Source organism: Erinaceus europaeus, chromosome 12, assembly GCF_950295315.1.
Source record: "Erinaceus europaeus chromosome 12, mEriEur2.1, whole genome shotgun sequence".
NCBI classification, from domain to species: Eukaryota; Metazoa; Chordata; class Mammalia; order Eulipotyphla; family Erinaceidae; genus Erinaceus; species Erinaceus europaeus.
The window spans coordinates 100032831-100049201 of NC_080173.1; the positions used below are offsets into that span (position 1 = coordinate 100032831).

Here is a 16371-nt window from a genome sequence, read left to right on the forward strand (position 1 = left end):
GACAGGACAGAGAGAAATTTAGAGAGGAGGGGGAGAGATAGAGGGAAAGAGAAAGACAGACACCTGCAGACCTGCTTCACTGCTCACGAAGCTCCCCTCTGCAGCTGTGGAACAAAGGCTCGAACCCTGATCCCTGAGAGGGTCTTTGCGCTTTGGACTATGTGTGCTTAACTGGGTGTATCACTGCCTGGCCCCAGTAAGATTTCTTTTCCATACCCTCTTTTAAAAATATATTTCCTTTATTTATTTATTGGATAGAAACAGAGAGAAATTGAGAGGAAAGGGGAACAAGAGAGAGAGAGGGAAAAAAAAAAAAGGGAGAGAGAGAGAGAGAGAAAGTGAGATCTGCAGTATTGCTTCACCAATTGCGAAGTTCCCCCTTGCAGGTGGGGACTGGGGGCTTGAACCCGGGCCCTTGACCACGCTAACTTGCGCTCACTACCAGGCGCGCCATCGCTCAGCCCCACCAGACCCTTTTAGCCGTTGGGAATGGGCGAGATTGTCTGAGGAAAGGGACACATTCATTTGTCTTAGGCTCTGTCACACCGTGATCCCTTACTACGCACTCACTTATCCTGCTGTTTGTGTGTGCACTGTGAACTAATTAGCAGCTCACCTCGCATGACCTCATTTACAGAATCTGGTCCCTTAGCTCTCACGAGGCCCCGCTGTTAGGAAGCCCAGTGGCACTCTCGCACCGCGCCTGAGCGTGCCTGTGCCTTGGTTTCCTTGGCGGCGAGCCTACCCTTGTGAGCTAACCCCCTGCCCCCGTGCCTCTTCACAGGCTGCAGGAGCTGCAGACCTTTCTCCTGTACAACAACCAGCTGACCTACCTCCCCTCTGCCTTGCTTAACCTGAAGAAGCTCACTCTGCTGGTGGTCAGTGGGGACCGCTTGGTGGAGCTCCCGACCGCCCTCTGTGACTCATCCACTCCTTTGAAGTGAGTAGATCCTAACAGAAGGGCCCGGAGACACAGCAGACTTGGGGAGGGCCGGAGGGAGCGCACCTGAAGCCTGGGCCTGGGCTCCGGACCCTGGGCATTTGCTTCCTGCTCTCTGGGGCCCTGGTCTCACTTCACAGGGGTCCTGAGGCCTTGCTGTGGGGAGTGTGAAGGTCTCGGTCAGGGGCGCCGGGAGGTAGAGCTCAGAGGATCTGGGGACAAATTCCACCTCTGTGTTTTTGACCACCAGAGTGATCATTGGGGCTCAACACCTGCATGACTCCATCACTCTCAGTGGTTTATTTCAGTTTCTCTTTTTTTGAGACAGAGTGAGAGATGGATAGATAGAGGAAGGAGAGGCCCCTGCTACACTGTTCCACCACCCAGGAAGCTTCCCCTCTAATAGGTGGGGGCTGGGGGATTGAACCTGGGTCCTTGTGTATGGTAGCATGTGCTCCATCAGGGGGAGCCACCACCTGGCCCCCAAATGCCACATTCTAGTTGGAGACGCAGTGGGCAGGTGTCCCGGGCTCCCTGCCCTGTCCGCAGCACTTACGTGGCCACAGGCCTGGAGGTGGCAGTGATGACTTAGCGCTCCCTGTTCATTTTTCTTTGGGTCTCCTGTTAAGAATGTATAGAACACCCCAGTCAGAGAACCGTCCACACACAGGGGACCCAAGCAGACTCCCATCCGGGTTGAGAAACTGGACCTGTCTGTAACGCCCCAGGAGTGGACTTGAAAGATCTCAGCTCTGGACCCTCCCGAGTGGCCTCCAGACACCTCTGTTTGGCACCCTGCTTCTGGTTTCCCCATCGCCTCTCGCCCAAGAGCATGTGGGCTTCCTCTCAGTCCCTGATGCTCTAGCGAGGGCCACCTCCTCACTGTGTCCAGGGACCCATCTGCCTTGGACACCAGTTGTGACAGCCACACCTCCAGGGAGAGACTTAAGTACGGTATCTGCTTTGCCAGGCATGTGACCTGGGTCCCCGGTGGGAGTCTGAAAGTCAAGAGCAGTGAGTCTCGGTGGAGACAAAAATAACAACAAAGCCTCCACTGGAGGGACTATGCTTAGACTTACTTCTCCTCACAGCCAATACTGAACCATCAGCACTCATCTCTGGCCCTTAAAATACGATGTGCAGGGGCTGGGTGCTGGTGTATCCAGCTGCGCACACATGTTACCGCGCACGAGGACCTGGGTGCAAGTCCTTAGTGTCCACTGGCAGGAGGAGAAGCTTCATGAGTGGGGAAGCAGGGCTGCGGGTGTCTCTCTTTCTCTCTTCCTTTCTACATCCCCTCCGTCTCAATTTCTCTGTGTTTATCCCAAACTAACTAAATAAAAAATATATAAAAACATGTGTGGCAAACAGAAATAATGACACTAACTCTTGCAAAGAGGGAGACTAATGTCATTCTTATATGGTCACAAGATTCCCAGGGGTAGAAATGTCTTCTTTCTGTTGCCTCCACTCTGCTCCTCCCACTGGGTGGGTCTTCCACTCTCCAAGATGGGCTTAGGGTTGCTGTCTGGATAAGAGGCCCACGGATGGGAGGGTGGCCAGATCCACCCAGAATCCCTTGCTCATTCAGGGTGACATTGACCTGTGTGCAGGTGACCTGGGTCATTTCAGAGGATCTAACAGTGGGAAAACCAGAAGCAAGCTTTTGAGTTAGTGAAAGTCCAGCGGAAAGATAGATACACATTTGCACTGAAATTCGTGAATTGACTGATTTCTTAGAAAATAAACTATAGGGGACTGGGCGGTGGCACAGTGGGTTAAGCGCACATGGGGTGAAGCGTAAGGATCCCGGTTTGAGCCCCCGGCTCCCCATCTGCAGGGGGGTCGCTTCACAAGCGGTGAAGCAGGTCTGCAGGTGTCTATCTCCCTCCTCCCTGTGTTCCCCACCTCTCTTGATTTCTGTCTGACCTATCCAACAAGTACAGCTATAACAATGATAAACAACAAGAGCAACAAAAAAAGGGGAAAAAAATGGCCTCCAGGAGTAGTGGATTCATAGTGCAGGCACGGAGCCTCAGCAATAACCCTGGAGACAAAGAAAAAGAAAAGAAAAGAAACTGTAACATTAATGGAAGGCATGATGACAATGATTGGCCCAGAGATAAAGTATCTCGGGTAAACCTTAGAGCAATGAGTTTTCTTACAGGAAGGGAGCTAAGAAGTGCTTTGAAGGGGTGGGGACTGGGGGCTTGAACCCGGGTGCTTGTGCAGGGTGACGTGTGCGCTCAGCCTGGTGAGCCACCACCCAGCCCTGCTGACTTTTCCTTTAGCAGATAGGATCTACAGGGCAGATGGTGCAGATGGCGCCAGCTCTGGGCACAGCACCCAGCCTGGGGCTCTGAAGGGCACCCACAGCCTCGGCCCAGGCCAACAGCAGCCTGGGGCAGCCGGCAGAGACAGATGGCAGAGGGGACCCGGGGCTTGACTGCCTACCCTGGACAGCAGCCACCAGACGGCGCCCAGAAAACAGAGCCAAGCCCCTCAGAGGGCTGCCCTGTGTCACTTCCTTCACCAGTGGGGATGGATGTCGTCCTCCCTCTGGTTGGGGGTGGGGGGCTGCTTGAGTTGAGAGGTGGGAACCTCATAGTGCTGACAGTCATATGGGGCTGTAGGAAAAGTCATGATGCATTTTCTTGGTAGGATAAGTATTTTGTAATATATATGAAAAAGAGACAGATAATGTGGCCTGTATATTCCACAGAGAGAATTTTCTCCAAACCAACGGGAGAGCTTCTAACACCAGTAATGCCTACAGTTGCACCCAAAGACCGATGAGATCTTAGTCTGAATTGAGGTCACATCATTTTTTACAACAAAGAATCTTTCAAAAAACGTGAAGAGAGATGACCAAGGGCATTTTAGTCTCTCTTTGTTGGAATAGCTCACCTTTTTCAAATATTGTCTGTATTTCTTTTGTAAATTCTTTAAACATTTTTTTTAAAAAGTATTTTTAGACTTTTTTATTAATTTATTTATGAGAAAGATAGGAAGAGAGAGAAAGAACCAGACATCACTCTGGCACATATGCTGCTGGGGATTGAACTCGGGACCTCATGCTTGAGAGTCCAAAGCTTTATCACTGCGCCACCTCTTGGACCACCTTTGCAAAAATTTATATTCATTATTTCTTTATAATTGTATAGAGACAGAGAGGAAATGAGAGAGAAGGGGAAGACAGAGAGGGAAAGAGGAAGATACCTGCAGCCCTGCTTCACCACTTGTGAAGCTTTCCCCCTGCAGCTGGGCCCGGGGGCTTGAACCTGGGTCCTTGTGCACTGTAATGTGGGTGCTTAGCCAGGTGTACCACCACCCGGCCCCTATATTTCTTTTTAAGTGGAAGAGACACAGAGAAAGTTACAGCCCAAGAGAGATCAGAGCCCTGCTTAGCTCTGGTTGATGGCGGTGCTGGAATTGAGCCTGAGACCTCAGAGCTTCTGGCATGAGAATCTTTTGCAAAACCACTATTCTGTCTCCTCAGCCCCATTGTAGTTCATCTTTTAATTACTTATTTGTGGGCTTGGGTCATGGCACAACTGAGAAAGTGAACAAATTACTCTTCACGAAGACCCACAAATAGTGGAGTTAAGCTGCAGAGCCCCCCCCCCCCCCCCACCGAAGGAACTATAATGGCCATTGGGAGTGGTGGGTTTGTTGTGCAGCTGCTGAGTGCTGACCTCCAGCAGTAACCGTGCAGGCAAAGCAAGCAAGCAAGCAAGAAACAAAGAAACTGATTTTGTGACTCGTCCTTTTTTTTTTTTAATTTAATTTTATATTTATTTATTTATTCCCTTTTGTTGCCCTTGTTGTTTTATTGTTGTAGTTATTGATGTCGTCGTTGTTGGATAGGACAGAGAGAAATGGAGAGAGGAGGGGAAGACAGAGAGGAGGAGAGAAAGACAGACACCTGCAGACCTGCTTCACCGCTTGTGAAGCGACTCCCCTGCAGGTGGGGAGCCGGGGGCTCGAACCGGGATCCTTATGCCGGTCCTTGTGCTTTGTGCCACCTGCACTTAACCTGCTGAGCTACAGCCTGACTCCCCGTGACTCGTCCTTTTAAAGCTAGCCACCTCATCTTAGAGTGGACCTCACTAATGGGAAGGATGTCAGACACAGTACTGTGCCATATCTTAATCTTCTAATCTAAGAGAGCTACAGAGAGAAAGATACACACAGAGAGACTAGAGCCCTGCTCAGCTCTGGTTTATAGTGGTGCTGGGGATTGAACCTGAGGCCTCAGAGGCTCAGGTATGAAAGTCTTTTGCATAATCATTATGCTGTCTCCCTATCCTCAACCCTAATTTGCAGGGATAAGTGAGAAATAAGGGTCAGTATCAATGATGGTGACTTATAAAAAAAAGTATTTTATTTATTCATTCCCTTTTGCCACCCTTGTTGTTTTATTTTTATTTATTTTTATTTTATTATTATTTATTTATAAAAAAGGAAATACTGATAAAACCATAGGATAAGAGGAGTACAATTCCACACAGTTCCCACCACCAGAACTCCGTATCCCCTCCCCTCCCCTGACAGCTTTCCTATTCTTTATCCCTCTGGGAGCATGGACCCAGGGTCATTGTGGGATGCAGAAGGTGGAAGGTCTGGCTTCTGTCATTGCTTCCCCGCTGAACATGGGCGTTGACAGGTGGATCCATACTCCTAGTCTGTCTCTCTCTTTCCCTAGGGGGGCAGGGCTCTGGGGAATTGGAGCTCCAGGACACATTGGTGGGTTCATCTGTCCAGGGAAGTCTGGTTGGCATCATGCTAGCATCTGGAACCTGGTGGCTACAAAGAGAGTTAACATATAAAGCCAAACAAGTTGTTGTCCCTTGTTATTTTATTGTTGTAGTTATTACTGTTGTTGTTATTGATGTTGTCGTTGTTGGCTAGGATAGAGAGAAATGGAGACAGGAGGGAAGACAGAGAGGGGGAGAGAAAGACAGACACCTGCAGACCTGCTTCACCGCCTGTGAAGCGACTCCCCTGCAGGTAGGGAGCCGGGGGCTCTGACTGGGATCCTTATGCTGGTCCTTGCGCTTTGCACCACATGCATTTAACCTGCTGCACTGCCGCCCAGCTCCCAAGATGGCGGCTTCTAATGAGTGATGTTTTGCAATTACAATGCACAGTTGGATGAGTATGTGATGTTTCTCACACTTTCTTGGACAGATTTGTAAATCTTATGGACAACCCTATTGACAATATCCAGCATCAAGATAGTGATAAAATGATGGAAAGTGAGCAAGTTCGCCAACATCTGGATAAAGAATTCATGAAAGCCTATATTGAAGATCTTAAAGAGAGAGGTGGGTCACTTAGATGTGCAGCTGTTCAAGATGCGCATGCACATGTACAACTTCAACACATTTATGGATCTAAATCAATTTGACAAAAGATAAAAAAACCTTGTCGTCTAGGGGAAGGTTACCATGTATAGTGGTTTCCTAGTGCCAAAAAGTATGTATTTTTAAAACATAATTTTTTTTTTGTGGGTACTTGAATGTTTGTCAAATAATTAAAGGTTTGGTACAGAGATTGGGAAACTAACATGTGAAGGTTATCCTACTAAAATTGCACGTGAGTGTTTTTCTTTCTTTTTAAATAGAGACCGAGAGAAATTGAGAGGGTGGGGGGAGATTGAGAAGGAGAGACAGAAAGACCCCTGCAGCCGTGCTTCACCACTCGTGAAGCTTTTCCCCTGCAGGTAGGGACCAGGGGCTTGAACCCACATCCTTGAACCTGTGCATTGTAATGCATGCCACCCCGTGGCCCCTCGACACCAGTTTTTAACTGAATGATATTGACAAAAAGATGACTCTAGTTGACAGGAAAGTTAAGATCATATTGAAATTGCACTTAAATCCATTTTTTAAAAAAGCCACCTCCTATAAATCTAGGTCCTGCCTTGCTTAGTGAAAGGGATACGTCCTGAATATACTTGTGGAGGTGATTTTGAATGTAACCACAGACTTTCACAGGCATCTTGCCTGATATTCCCTTCTACCTGGTATTTGCTCCTGGGTTCTTGACCATCCACTTTTTTTTTTTTTTTCTTTTTTTGGTCAAAGTGTGTTAATATAGGTTTAGAAGTTTCCAAGATCTTGATGACTGTGAGTTGGGTAGAAAGATTTCAAGAGTTAATGATTCTGTCTTACATCTAACTGTTTTTAGATGTTGACTGCACGTTGGTAATGGTTGATTTCTTGTCAATGAAGATAATTCTCTTTACATTAGAAATGTCAGCTGGCAATAATCTCTGTGTTGTCCTGGGCCATGACATGTAATAGTTAGACTTAATAACAAAGTGGGGAAAGATTGTGATACTTGTCACTTTTGTTACAGAGTCTGTTCCCAGCTACACCACCAAAGTGTCGTTCAGCCTTCAACTTTGACGCCACCTGTCAGAAGACTCTAGGTCCTTCCTGTCCTGTGGGGCTGTAAATCTTTGTATTGTAGGTCATGTACTGTCGAAATAATAGTTTGTGTTTCATGACGAAGACTAGAAACCATGAACATAATTGTTGGAAAAAATTACCTTCATATTTAAAATATACGAACCTCTCTTTGTGGACAGGAGGATTGATAGACCAGCTGATTTATCGGCACTTAAAGGTTCATTTGCATGTAATTGTTCTCAAATGATTCACCTTTGATATTTTAGAAAGTGTATTGTACACACCACACACACACACACACACACACACACACACACACACACACACACACATACACGCACGCGCGTATCTTAAAGACCAAATTATGGGGTTGATTGTATTGTCTTCAGGAATTAAGAGGTAAAGTGATCATGAAAAAAAATCAAAGAAACAATAAAAAACACACACACTAAAACCATTTGTGACTAACTAGTTAGATGATGGTTATTTGATTTTGTTGTTTTGAAAAGATTTTACTATTTCTTTTACTGAGAATATACTATCTTGAGTTTATAAACATGGCTAGTCCACATGTTGTAAGTTACATTTTGCAAACAGAGTCTCCCAGAAGAGACTTGAGGTATCATTTTTGCCGGGAGGGCAGGAAGAAGGGTTGCGATGGCTCCCCACACACTGGACACTGATGGTGTCCGGGTCACCCTGGCTGAGGAAGTGTGGTCCATGGGGAGTCTTGCGTGGACAACTAGCCTGAGTGGCCGCGCCCACCGAGACAGTGGACAGAGGTGCGGCCCTCAGCACTCCTTCCTCCAAGGGCGGCAGAAAGGCCAGCGGGGATGAGTGTCCGCAGCGGAGATGGCTCCCTACCCACACCTCCTTCTTGGTCTGGAGGGGATTCATGTGAGTGTGGTTTGCATTTGCAAACATGGGGTTCATTTTAGGGCATTGAACTCTTACTCAGTTGTAGGATTGCAGGATTCGGAGAAGTTGCTTGAATATCTATTTTTATGCCATTGTCTTAGGGCACATGAACAGGAGCATTACCATCTTCGAGGTAAAGTAGATTTTGTGACAGAAATGCAGACTTTTAATGTAGTTTACACTTCAATAATAGACTGGTGACTACTGTGTGGGACAGCGGAGTCTGTCCAGTTGGGGTTCTAGAAGTTCATCTGTGCTGGAAAGGAAGGGTACATTTTATTTTTTCTTACCCAGAGAAAGTTATCCTCAAGAGGTACACATGTATTATTCTTTTTAACCAGAACACTGCTCAGCTCTGGGGTATGGCAGTGCTGGGGATTGAACCTCCGGCCTCTGCTGCCTCAGGCATGAGAGTCTCTGCATAACTGCTGTGCACACACTGACAGAATTACTACTGATACCCCATAATTTATCTTGGTAGTCTTAAGCATAATTCCAAATATTTTAGCCTCAGCAGATGTAAAATAGAGCACTCTAAAACCACTTAGAAGTGCTTTGGTAGAGAATTGCTTCAACTTACAAACAGAGACTGAGAAGTAGGTTAAGAAATGAAAAGGGGGGGGCTGGGTGGTGGCGCATATGTTACAGGGCACAAGGACCTGGGTTCAAGCCCTGGTCCCCACCTGCAGGGGGAAAGCTTTTCAAGTGGTGAAGCAGTGCTGCAGGTGTCTCTCTGTTTTTCTCCATCTATATCTCCCACTTCCTTTCAATTTCTGGCTGTCTCTATCCAATAAATAAAGATAATAATAGTAAAAAAAAAAAAAAAGAAATGAAAAGAGTAGAAAAATCAGAATTCACTTTTTTATCTTTATTTATTTATTGGATAGAGACAGCCAGAAATCAAGAGGGAAGGGGAGGATAGAGAGAGAGACAGAGAGACACCTGCAGCCCTGCTTCACTACTAGTGAAGCTTTCCCCCAGCAGGTGGGGACCGGGGGACTCGAACCTGGGTCCTTGCGCATTATAACATGTGCGCTCAACCAGGTGTGCCACTGCCCGGCCCTCAGAATTCACTTTTGTTCACCTTCAAACAGTTGCAATTTTCTTTTTTTAGCATGAACAGGAGCAATATAATTTGAATTTGCTAGTTGTATTTCTTTGAGAGTTCACGTTGGGTCAAGATATATGTTCCCTATAACCAAATGGAAGCTATGTTAGAAGGAAGGAGACTCATACACAAACTCACTCTCCATCACTTACGTAAATTTTATTTCAATAAAGCCAATCTTTCATGCGAAAACTGTCTTGGTATTATTTATAGATAGATAAAAATACAGAATTGATTTATAATTATTTCAAGTTGTGTAGCTTCCAACATTTTGCTTGAATATAATGGCATGTGATTTCTTCATATCAGGACATATGGATGCAGAAAGATTATCAAGTAGAATATGCACCTTTATAGAAATAAAGAGATCGGAAAATTTTGCATGATGCATGTGGACTGCTACATACTTTGGAAAAGTAACCTACAAGTAGGACACACACACACACACACACACACACACACACACACACACACACACGAAAACATTGGGAATAAAAGAATGGAATTGTTAGAAAAAAATGTCTAGTCAGAAAGCTTTTTTTTTTTTGCTCAGCTCTGGCTTTGATGGTGCAGGACATTGAACTTGGGGAACTGGGAGCCTCAGGCATGAGAGTCTGTCTACAGAACCTTTTTGCTAGCTCACCCACCGAAGAATCTTTTTTGCTTAAATTTTATTTATATTTTATTGGATAAAGACAGAGACATTGAGAAGGGAGGGGAAGATAGAGAGGGAGAGAGACACCTGTAGCCCTGCTTCACCACTAGTGAAGCTTTCCCCCGCAGGTGGGGACCGGGGCCTTGAACCCGGATCCTTGAGCACTGTAATGTGTACACATAACCAGATACTCCACTGCCTGGCCCCCAGAATCTCTTTTAAAAATTATTTTAATGCAAAAGATATCCTCATAACATGGGATTAGCTACTCTACCACAAACAACACAGTGGCGTCTGGTGCATTCACAGTGCTGTTCTCAACACTTCCGTCTTCTGGAACATTTTCACCCCCCCCCCCCCCAGACACAAACAAACCCAGTACAGAGCAGTAGCTGCTCCCCGAGCCCTCTCTCTCCTCCAGTCTCTGGTAGCCACCAGCTTCCTCTGTCTCTAGATCTTCCTGTTCTGCTCGTTTCCTGTGTGCGGGCACCTTCCACACTACTTGGCCTGTCCGACGTTTTAGACTCAGGACCATACTGTTAAGGCCAAGATGATTATAACAACAATGATGATAAATAGACAACAGACCAACAGACCGCAGACTTTGGGATCTAGATTGATTTGTGTGGGCATCTGGGCAGAGTGGAAAAGGCTGGTGAGGCTTGTATGGGATCCGTACTGGGAAAACTCGTCATTGTCCGTCTTGGAAAGACCCGTCCTGCTCTTTGCACAGATGCCCTGCGCACACGCCTCACAGTTGACGCTGTCATGCGGCCCTTCCAGAGGGATTTCCACGATCGTAGGCAGCTCTGAATGAAACCCTTCTCTGTAGCATCTCTTCAGAATGTAGGACACCAGGTTGTTCAGGACCCTTGAGATGTTCTCTCCCGTGAACTCTGGCACTTCAAACGGAGCCCGGGGGCACTTCCGACACTTTTGGCCGAAGATGCTCATCTGCACTTGGCCCTTTCTCTCCTGTTGACTCCAGTGTATGTGGAATAGGACACACACCTGGGCGGAGGCCCAGTGGCGGGAGCATAAGGAACACTGGAATCTGTGGAGAGAGAAGGTAGGACTCTCCATTGGATGCAGTCTGGCCACACTGTGGGCATGCCAGGGAGAGAGGGATAGAGAGAGAAGAGAGAGAGAGGGGAGGGGAGGGAGAGAGGAGAGTGGTCTTGACAAGGTCACAAACTGCCAGGGGAGGAATGACTCTTCCTCACGCCATGGTGCCACCAGCAGGCTCTGTGACCATGGGTTTCTACTCTGGAAAGAGTCAGCCACAAGCTGCCAGAGATGAGGGGATTCTGGGCATCCTCTCAGTCATCTTAGACAGGGCTCCTCAGAGCCATGGACCCAGGAGAACTGCTGTCTCCTGACACCATTCTTCAAACACAGATGTTAGTGGTAATCAGAATAATTTAGTGACATCCGTAATAAAATCTGTTCCCGAAAGCCCCAGACAGATGCCCACAGATGGATGAATATGGGTGGGTGTTGTTAAGGGGCTGTCTGAATGTGTCATTCATAGGCTATACTCCCAAGGTCAACTGTGTTGGGGTTAGACAGTGTGGCCTTGGGAAGGTGACTAGGTTATGAAGGTGGGTTACTTGGGAAGGGGGTTGGTACCTCCACCAGGGGAACCCCGCAGGGGGTCAGGCGGTGGTGCACCTGGTTAAGCTCACACATTACAGTGTGCAAGGACCTGGCTTCAAATCCTGGTCCCCACTTGTGGGGGGGGGGAATCCTCATGAGTAGTAAAGTGGTACAGCAAGTGTCTGTCTCTCTCTCTTTAAAGTCTTATTTATTACATTCAACAATATTTATACACTTTTCCCATATCTGGGAGCTACTCTCTTCCCTGATCCAGCTTTCTGGTCCTTTTCCCAGCCATGACACCATGTCCCCAGATAATAACTTGGATCCATCTGCATATCAGATGTCAGACTCAGACAAAAACTAATAAAGTCATGGGCCCTTTGAAATAGACCTAAAATAGACCTACCAGCTTTTTTCAAAATGGAGACCCCAAATCTTCATCTGCTATATTCTTGCCTTTAGGTTCATGATTAGTCAACAATTTGTTCTGCTTCATATCTTAACTTTTTCAGCCACCGGTTTCCAGATGCTACCATGATGCCAACCAGACTTCCCTGGGCAGACGACCCCACCAATGTGTCCTGGAGCTCTGCTTCCCCAGAGCCCTGCCCCACTAGGGAAAGAGAGAGACAGGCTGGGGGTGTGGATCAGTCTGTCAACGCCCATGTTCAGTGGGGAAGCAATTACAGAAGCCAGACCTTCCACCTTCTGCATCCCACAATGACCTTGGGTCCATGCTCCCAGAGGGATAGAGACTAGGAAAGCTATCAGGGGAGGGGATGGGATACGGAGATCTGGTGGTGGGAACTGTGTGGAGTTGTACCTCTCTTATGGTCTTGTTGGTGTTTTCATTTTATAAATAAAATATTAAAAAATCATTTTTTATTGGATAGAGACAGAAACTGAGAGAGGAGGGGAGAGAGACAGAGAGACACCTGCAGCCCTGCTTCACTCATGAGGCTTTCCTCCTGCAGGTGGGGACCAGGGGCTTGAACCTGGGGACTTGTATGCGCTCAACCAGGTGTGCCACCACCTGGTCCCCTGTCTGTCCTATCTTCTCCCTTTCCCTTGATTTCTTTCTGTCTCTATCCAATAAGTAATAATAATAAAAAAAGAACTTTGAGGGGAACGAGGGCGGGGACAGCTACTGCTCAGGGAATGAGTGACCCTGCACTCCCTCCCATTTCCCAGCCCCCATGGTACCCAGTGGCTGGCGGGCTTGGACAGACTTCATATGAGTGACTTCTGGTTCTGCAGCAGAAGCCCGTGGAAGACCCCCAGGGTCTCGTGCTCTGAGTCAGGGACCTGGGCGTCAGGCGTCAGGTTAGGGCCACACAGCCAGACGCACTCGTTTCTGTTTTCCCCAGTGCGTGAGTCCTGGCTGTGAGGATTCTCAGGTCCCATCTTGTTGGGCGCAGTGATGGCAGGTCCAAGCCGGAGTCTCACATGTGCAAGGCCTGGGACCTATCGCTAAGCCACCTGTTTGGTTCCTCTGTACATTTTGTTAAATCACTGTCAGCCCAGGTGTTTGTTTTCTGTTAATGAAAGGTACGCCTGGCCTTGTCTGACTGGACACGGGGACACTTGACATCTGGGATGGAGAATCAGAGAGGGCAGCAAGGCCCACCAGCTTCAGTCCTGGGGCAGAGTGCCAGAAACACTCTCTCTGCAGGTGGGGAAGGCCCCTTGGGCTCTGTTTTCCCACCTGGAGGAGTGACGTTAAGGGGTCCACCAGAGTGGGGGGGGGTAAACTGCTGTGTGTCTTCTGTCCTGTCCCTGAGAGGGTCTCCTGTCACAGGGCCTCTTCCCCACGAGCAGTGCGGGGAATCCTAGGATCCTAGGATGTGGGGCTTGTGCACCCAGCTTCATCCTCCCAGCTCTCCTGAGGCTGCGGGAAGCAGCCTCTCTTCTCTTTCTTTATTTTTTTATTAGTGGTTTAATCATGATGACCCAGACTGTAAGATCACAGAGGTACGATTCCACACGGTTCCCACCACCAGAGTTCTGCGTCCCATCCCCTCCACTGGAAGCTTCCCTGTTCTTTTTTAAAAAATTTTGTTATGTTTATTTATTTATTTTCCCTTTTGTTGCCCTTGATTTTTTTTTATTGTTTTGTAGTTATTATTGTTGCTGTTATTGATGTTGTCGTTGTTAGACAGGACAGAGAGAAATGGAGAGAGGAGGGGAAGACAGAGATGGGGAGAGAAAGACAGACACCTGCAGACCTGCTTCACTGCCTGTGAAGCGACTCCCCTGAAGGTGGGGAACCAGCGGCCTCGAACCGGGATCTTTACCCTGTCCTTACGCTTTGCGCCATGTGCGTTTAACCCGCTGTGCCACCGCCCGACTCTCAGCTTCCCTATTCTTTATCCCTCTGGGAGAATGGTTCAGAATCCTTTCTGGGGAGCAGAAGAAGGGAGGTCTGGCTCTGTCACTGCTTCTCCACTGGACCCTCTGCTCTCTCCTCCAGTTTTCTCCCCAGATTTTCCGTATCTGGTCTTCTCACACAGGCTCTCTATCTTCCTACTATTTGGAGGCTCATTATAAGAAGGTAAAAACACTTTCACTGAAGCTCAGACTTCTTTAGTGATGGGGCTCCATTCCTTTTGTTTATTTATTATTTGTTTTTTGCCGCCAGGGTTATTGCTGGGGCTTGGTCCTGGCACTATGAATCCTCTCCTCCTGGTGGCCATTTTTTTCCATTTCATTGGCTAGGACGGAGAGAAAATGAAAGAAGAGGTGGAAGACAGGGAGAGAAAGAGACAGAGAGAGACCTGTAGACCTCTTCACTGCCTGTGAAGCGACCCCCAGCAGGTGGGGAGCTCGGACTCGAACCCAGATCCTTGTGTGTGTCCTTGCGCTTAGTACTATGTGCGCTTAACCCAGTGCGCCACTGACTTGAACCTCTGGCTCCTTCCCTCCCAAGCACGAAACAGAACAAGAAAAATAACAAGTAGGCAGCAAGAATTGACATGAGCAAGAGCTGACTTCCTGGACTCCATCTGGGTGCACCCCCACTCACCTGGCAAAGGCACACTGCTGGTACTGTGAGCAGCCTGGCAGCAGGGTGTGGGGAGGAGGTTCTTTGTCTACACTGAGAGCCCACGTGTGCCACGGTTTCTTCTCCTGGATTCGTTTCTGGAATTCTTCCTTCCATACTTCCATGTCCTTCTCCATGGCGGGGTGCAGCCGTGAGCGCGGGCCCTGATGCCAGTCTTCCCACAAGGGGGGCCCCAGGACTCACTCCTGTCCTTCTCTCCACCTGAACTGGGTCCACCAAGTCTTTGCCAAAAGGACAAAGGTCTGTTGAGTTTCTCCAAAGTTTTGAAAATGATTGTTGTTTCTACAGGGAGATTCAGGAATGACGGGGCAGGTGTGGTTTCACTCATCAATTATTAACAAAGGTCACCAAGCTGTACCAGATGCCACCAGACCCAACCTTCCACCCTCAGCAGCCAAAGTCCATGCAATCCACATACGTCCAGGCACTCTCTCTCTCTCTCTTTCTCTCTCTCTCTCTCTCTTTCTTTCTTTTTTATTTTTATATTACAGAATTACATGTCAACAGGGGTTTGAATCCACACCACTCCCACCACCAGAGTTCTGAATCTTCCCTCTCCCCACTGCAATCCACCACAGCCCCCCTAAAGTTTAGACATGGGCCAACCATCTTTCTACAACTATCATCCACATTTATACATAGTTGCCCCCCCCCCCTTTTTTCTGATTCAATCCTCTCTTCCCCTCCAAGCCACTCATGGCATCGTAGCTACCTCCACGTGTCCCTCTCCTTTCCCTTCTCTCTCTCTGGGTGCTGGTGGAGCCGGAGTGCAGAGTCCTCTTATCTTCATCCTATCACTTCTCCCCCACTGGGAGTACGGATCAAGGTTGTTTTTGAGGGAGCAGCAGGTGGGAGTTCTGGCTTCTGTCATTGCTTCTCCACGGAACACGGGCGTTGACGGGTGGATCCACACCCCCAGCCTGTTTCTCTCTTTCCCGAGTGGGGAAGGACTCTGGGTGGGGGAGGTGGGGTTCCAGGACACATGGGTGAGGGTATCTGCCCAGGGAAGTCGGGATGGAGTCATGGTAGCATCTATAACTTGGTTTCTGGAAGGTGCCACCCCCATTTCTTACAGGAGGACTTGAGGGGGGTGTGTGGGATATAGGGCATGGGAAGGGGGGTGTAGAGGTAGGAAGAGGGGGCAAGTGGCTGGCTGTTTGCTCCTCAGGGCCCCTCAGCCTGGCCCCACAAGCTGTACCTCTGACTCCCTTCCTGGAGGAAAATACCTTTGGCCTTAAGCCCCTCATGTGTAGGTGGGTCCACACAATGGCCTGGCCCTCTAGCCCTTCCATCTGTATCCACACTGCAGCCTGTGAATCTTACCAGTGGGTAGACCTACACAGCATGGCTGGCACAGCTGTCGAGCCCCTCACGGCTCAGCCTTCCTTCCCACCAGCTTCTGCCCTGACTAGCCCACGCCTACCTCCTCTACTCGTGTCTTGATCTCATGTTTTAAAAAAAGTAATAGAAGAAGTGACACTGGGGAATTAGACCCTTGTTGTCTTATAGTTTTGGAAGTCAACATGAAATCACTAATGAGAAAAAAGAAGAAGTTATTAAAGTCACCCTCGAATTCTTGTGAAGTGAGATCAGCCAGAAGTTGAGAAATAAGGACAGAATGGATAACACAGCAGAAGTTGGTGTGGAGTTGGTGTGCTGCACCGAAGTTAAGGG

The 16371-nt window shown here is 48.1% G+C and overlaps 2 protein-coding genes across 3 annotated transcripts in view; one reads left to right on the forward strand and one right to left on the reverse strand.

Annotated features, from left to right (window-relative positions):
- The window catches only part of LRRC2 (leucine rich repeat containing 2), a 38078-nt gene extending 28504 nt beyond the window's left edge, over window positions 1-9574 (forward strand). Inside the window, exons 7-9 of the mRNA XM_007531428.3 lie at window positions 785-940; window positions 6131-6267; window positions 7304-9574. Of these exons, the coding sequence (XP_007531490.2) occupies window positions 785-940; window positions 6131-6267; window positions 7304-7353 (343 nt within the window). The 3' untranslated portion in view covers window positions 7354-9574. The remainder of the gene's footprint in view (window positions 1-784; window positions 941-6130; window positions 6268-7303) is intronic.
- A 96-nt stretch (window positions 9575-9670) lies between these two features.
- RTP3 (receptor transporter protein 3) lies at window positions 9671-14941 on the reverse strand. 2 transcript variants are annotated; one of them, XM_060204877.1, is made up of 2 exons: window positions 14659-14941; window positions 9671-11139 (listed from the first exon to the last, which is right to left on the reverse strand). In XM_060204877.1, exons 1-2 carry the CDS (start codon window positions 14811-14813, stop codon window positions 10563-10565), a joined length of 732 nt encoding a protein of 243 aa, XP_060060860.1. In that variant the 5' UTR covers window positions 14814-14941; the 3' UTR covers window positions 9671-10562. The 2 variants fall into 2 exon arrangements, with proteins under 2 accessions (XP_060060860.1, XP_016047322.1); XM_016191836.2 differs by having other exon boundaries at window positions 9673-11091.
- Window positions 14942-16371: the final 1430 nt, after the last annotated feature.

Excerpts from the sequence above, each read along its gene's own strand:
- RTP3 (XM_060204877.1), bottom strand. The coding sequence starts at position 14,813 with ATGGAGAAGGACATGGAAGTATGGAAGGAAGAATTCCAGAAACGAATC. Across the intron at positions 11,140-14,658 it reads CAGCAGTGTGCCTTTGCCAG|TGTGGCCAGACTGCATCCAA; the intron begins GTGAGTGGGGGT and ends GCATGCCCACAG.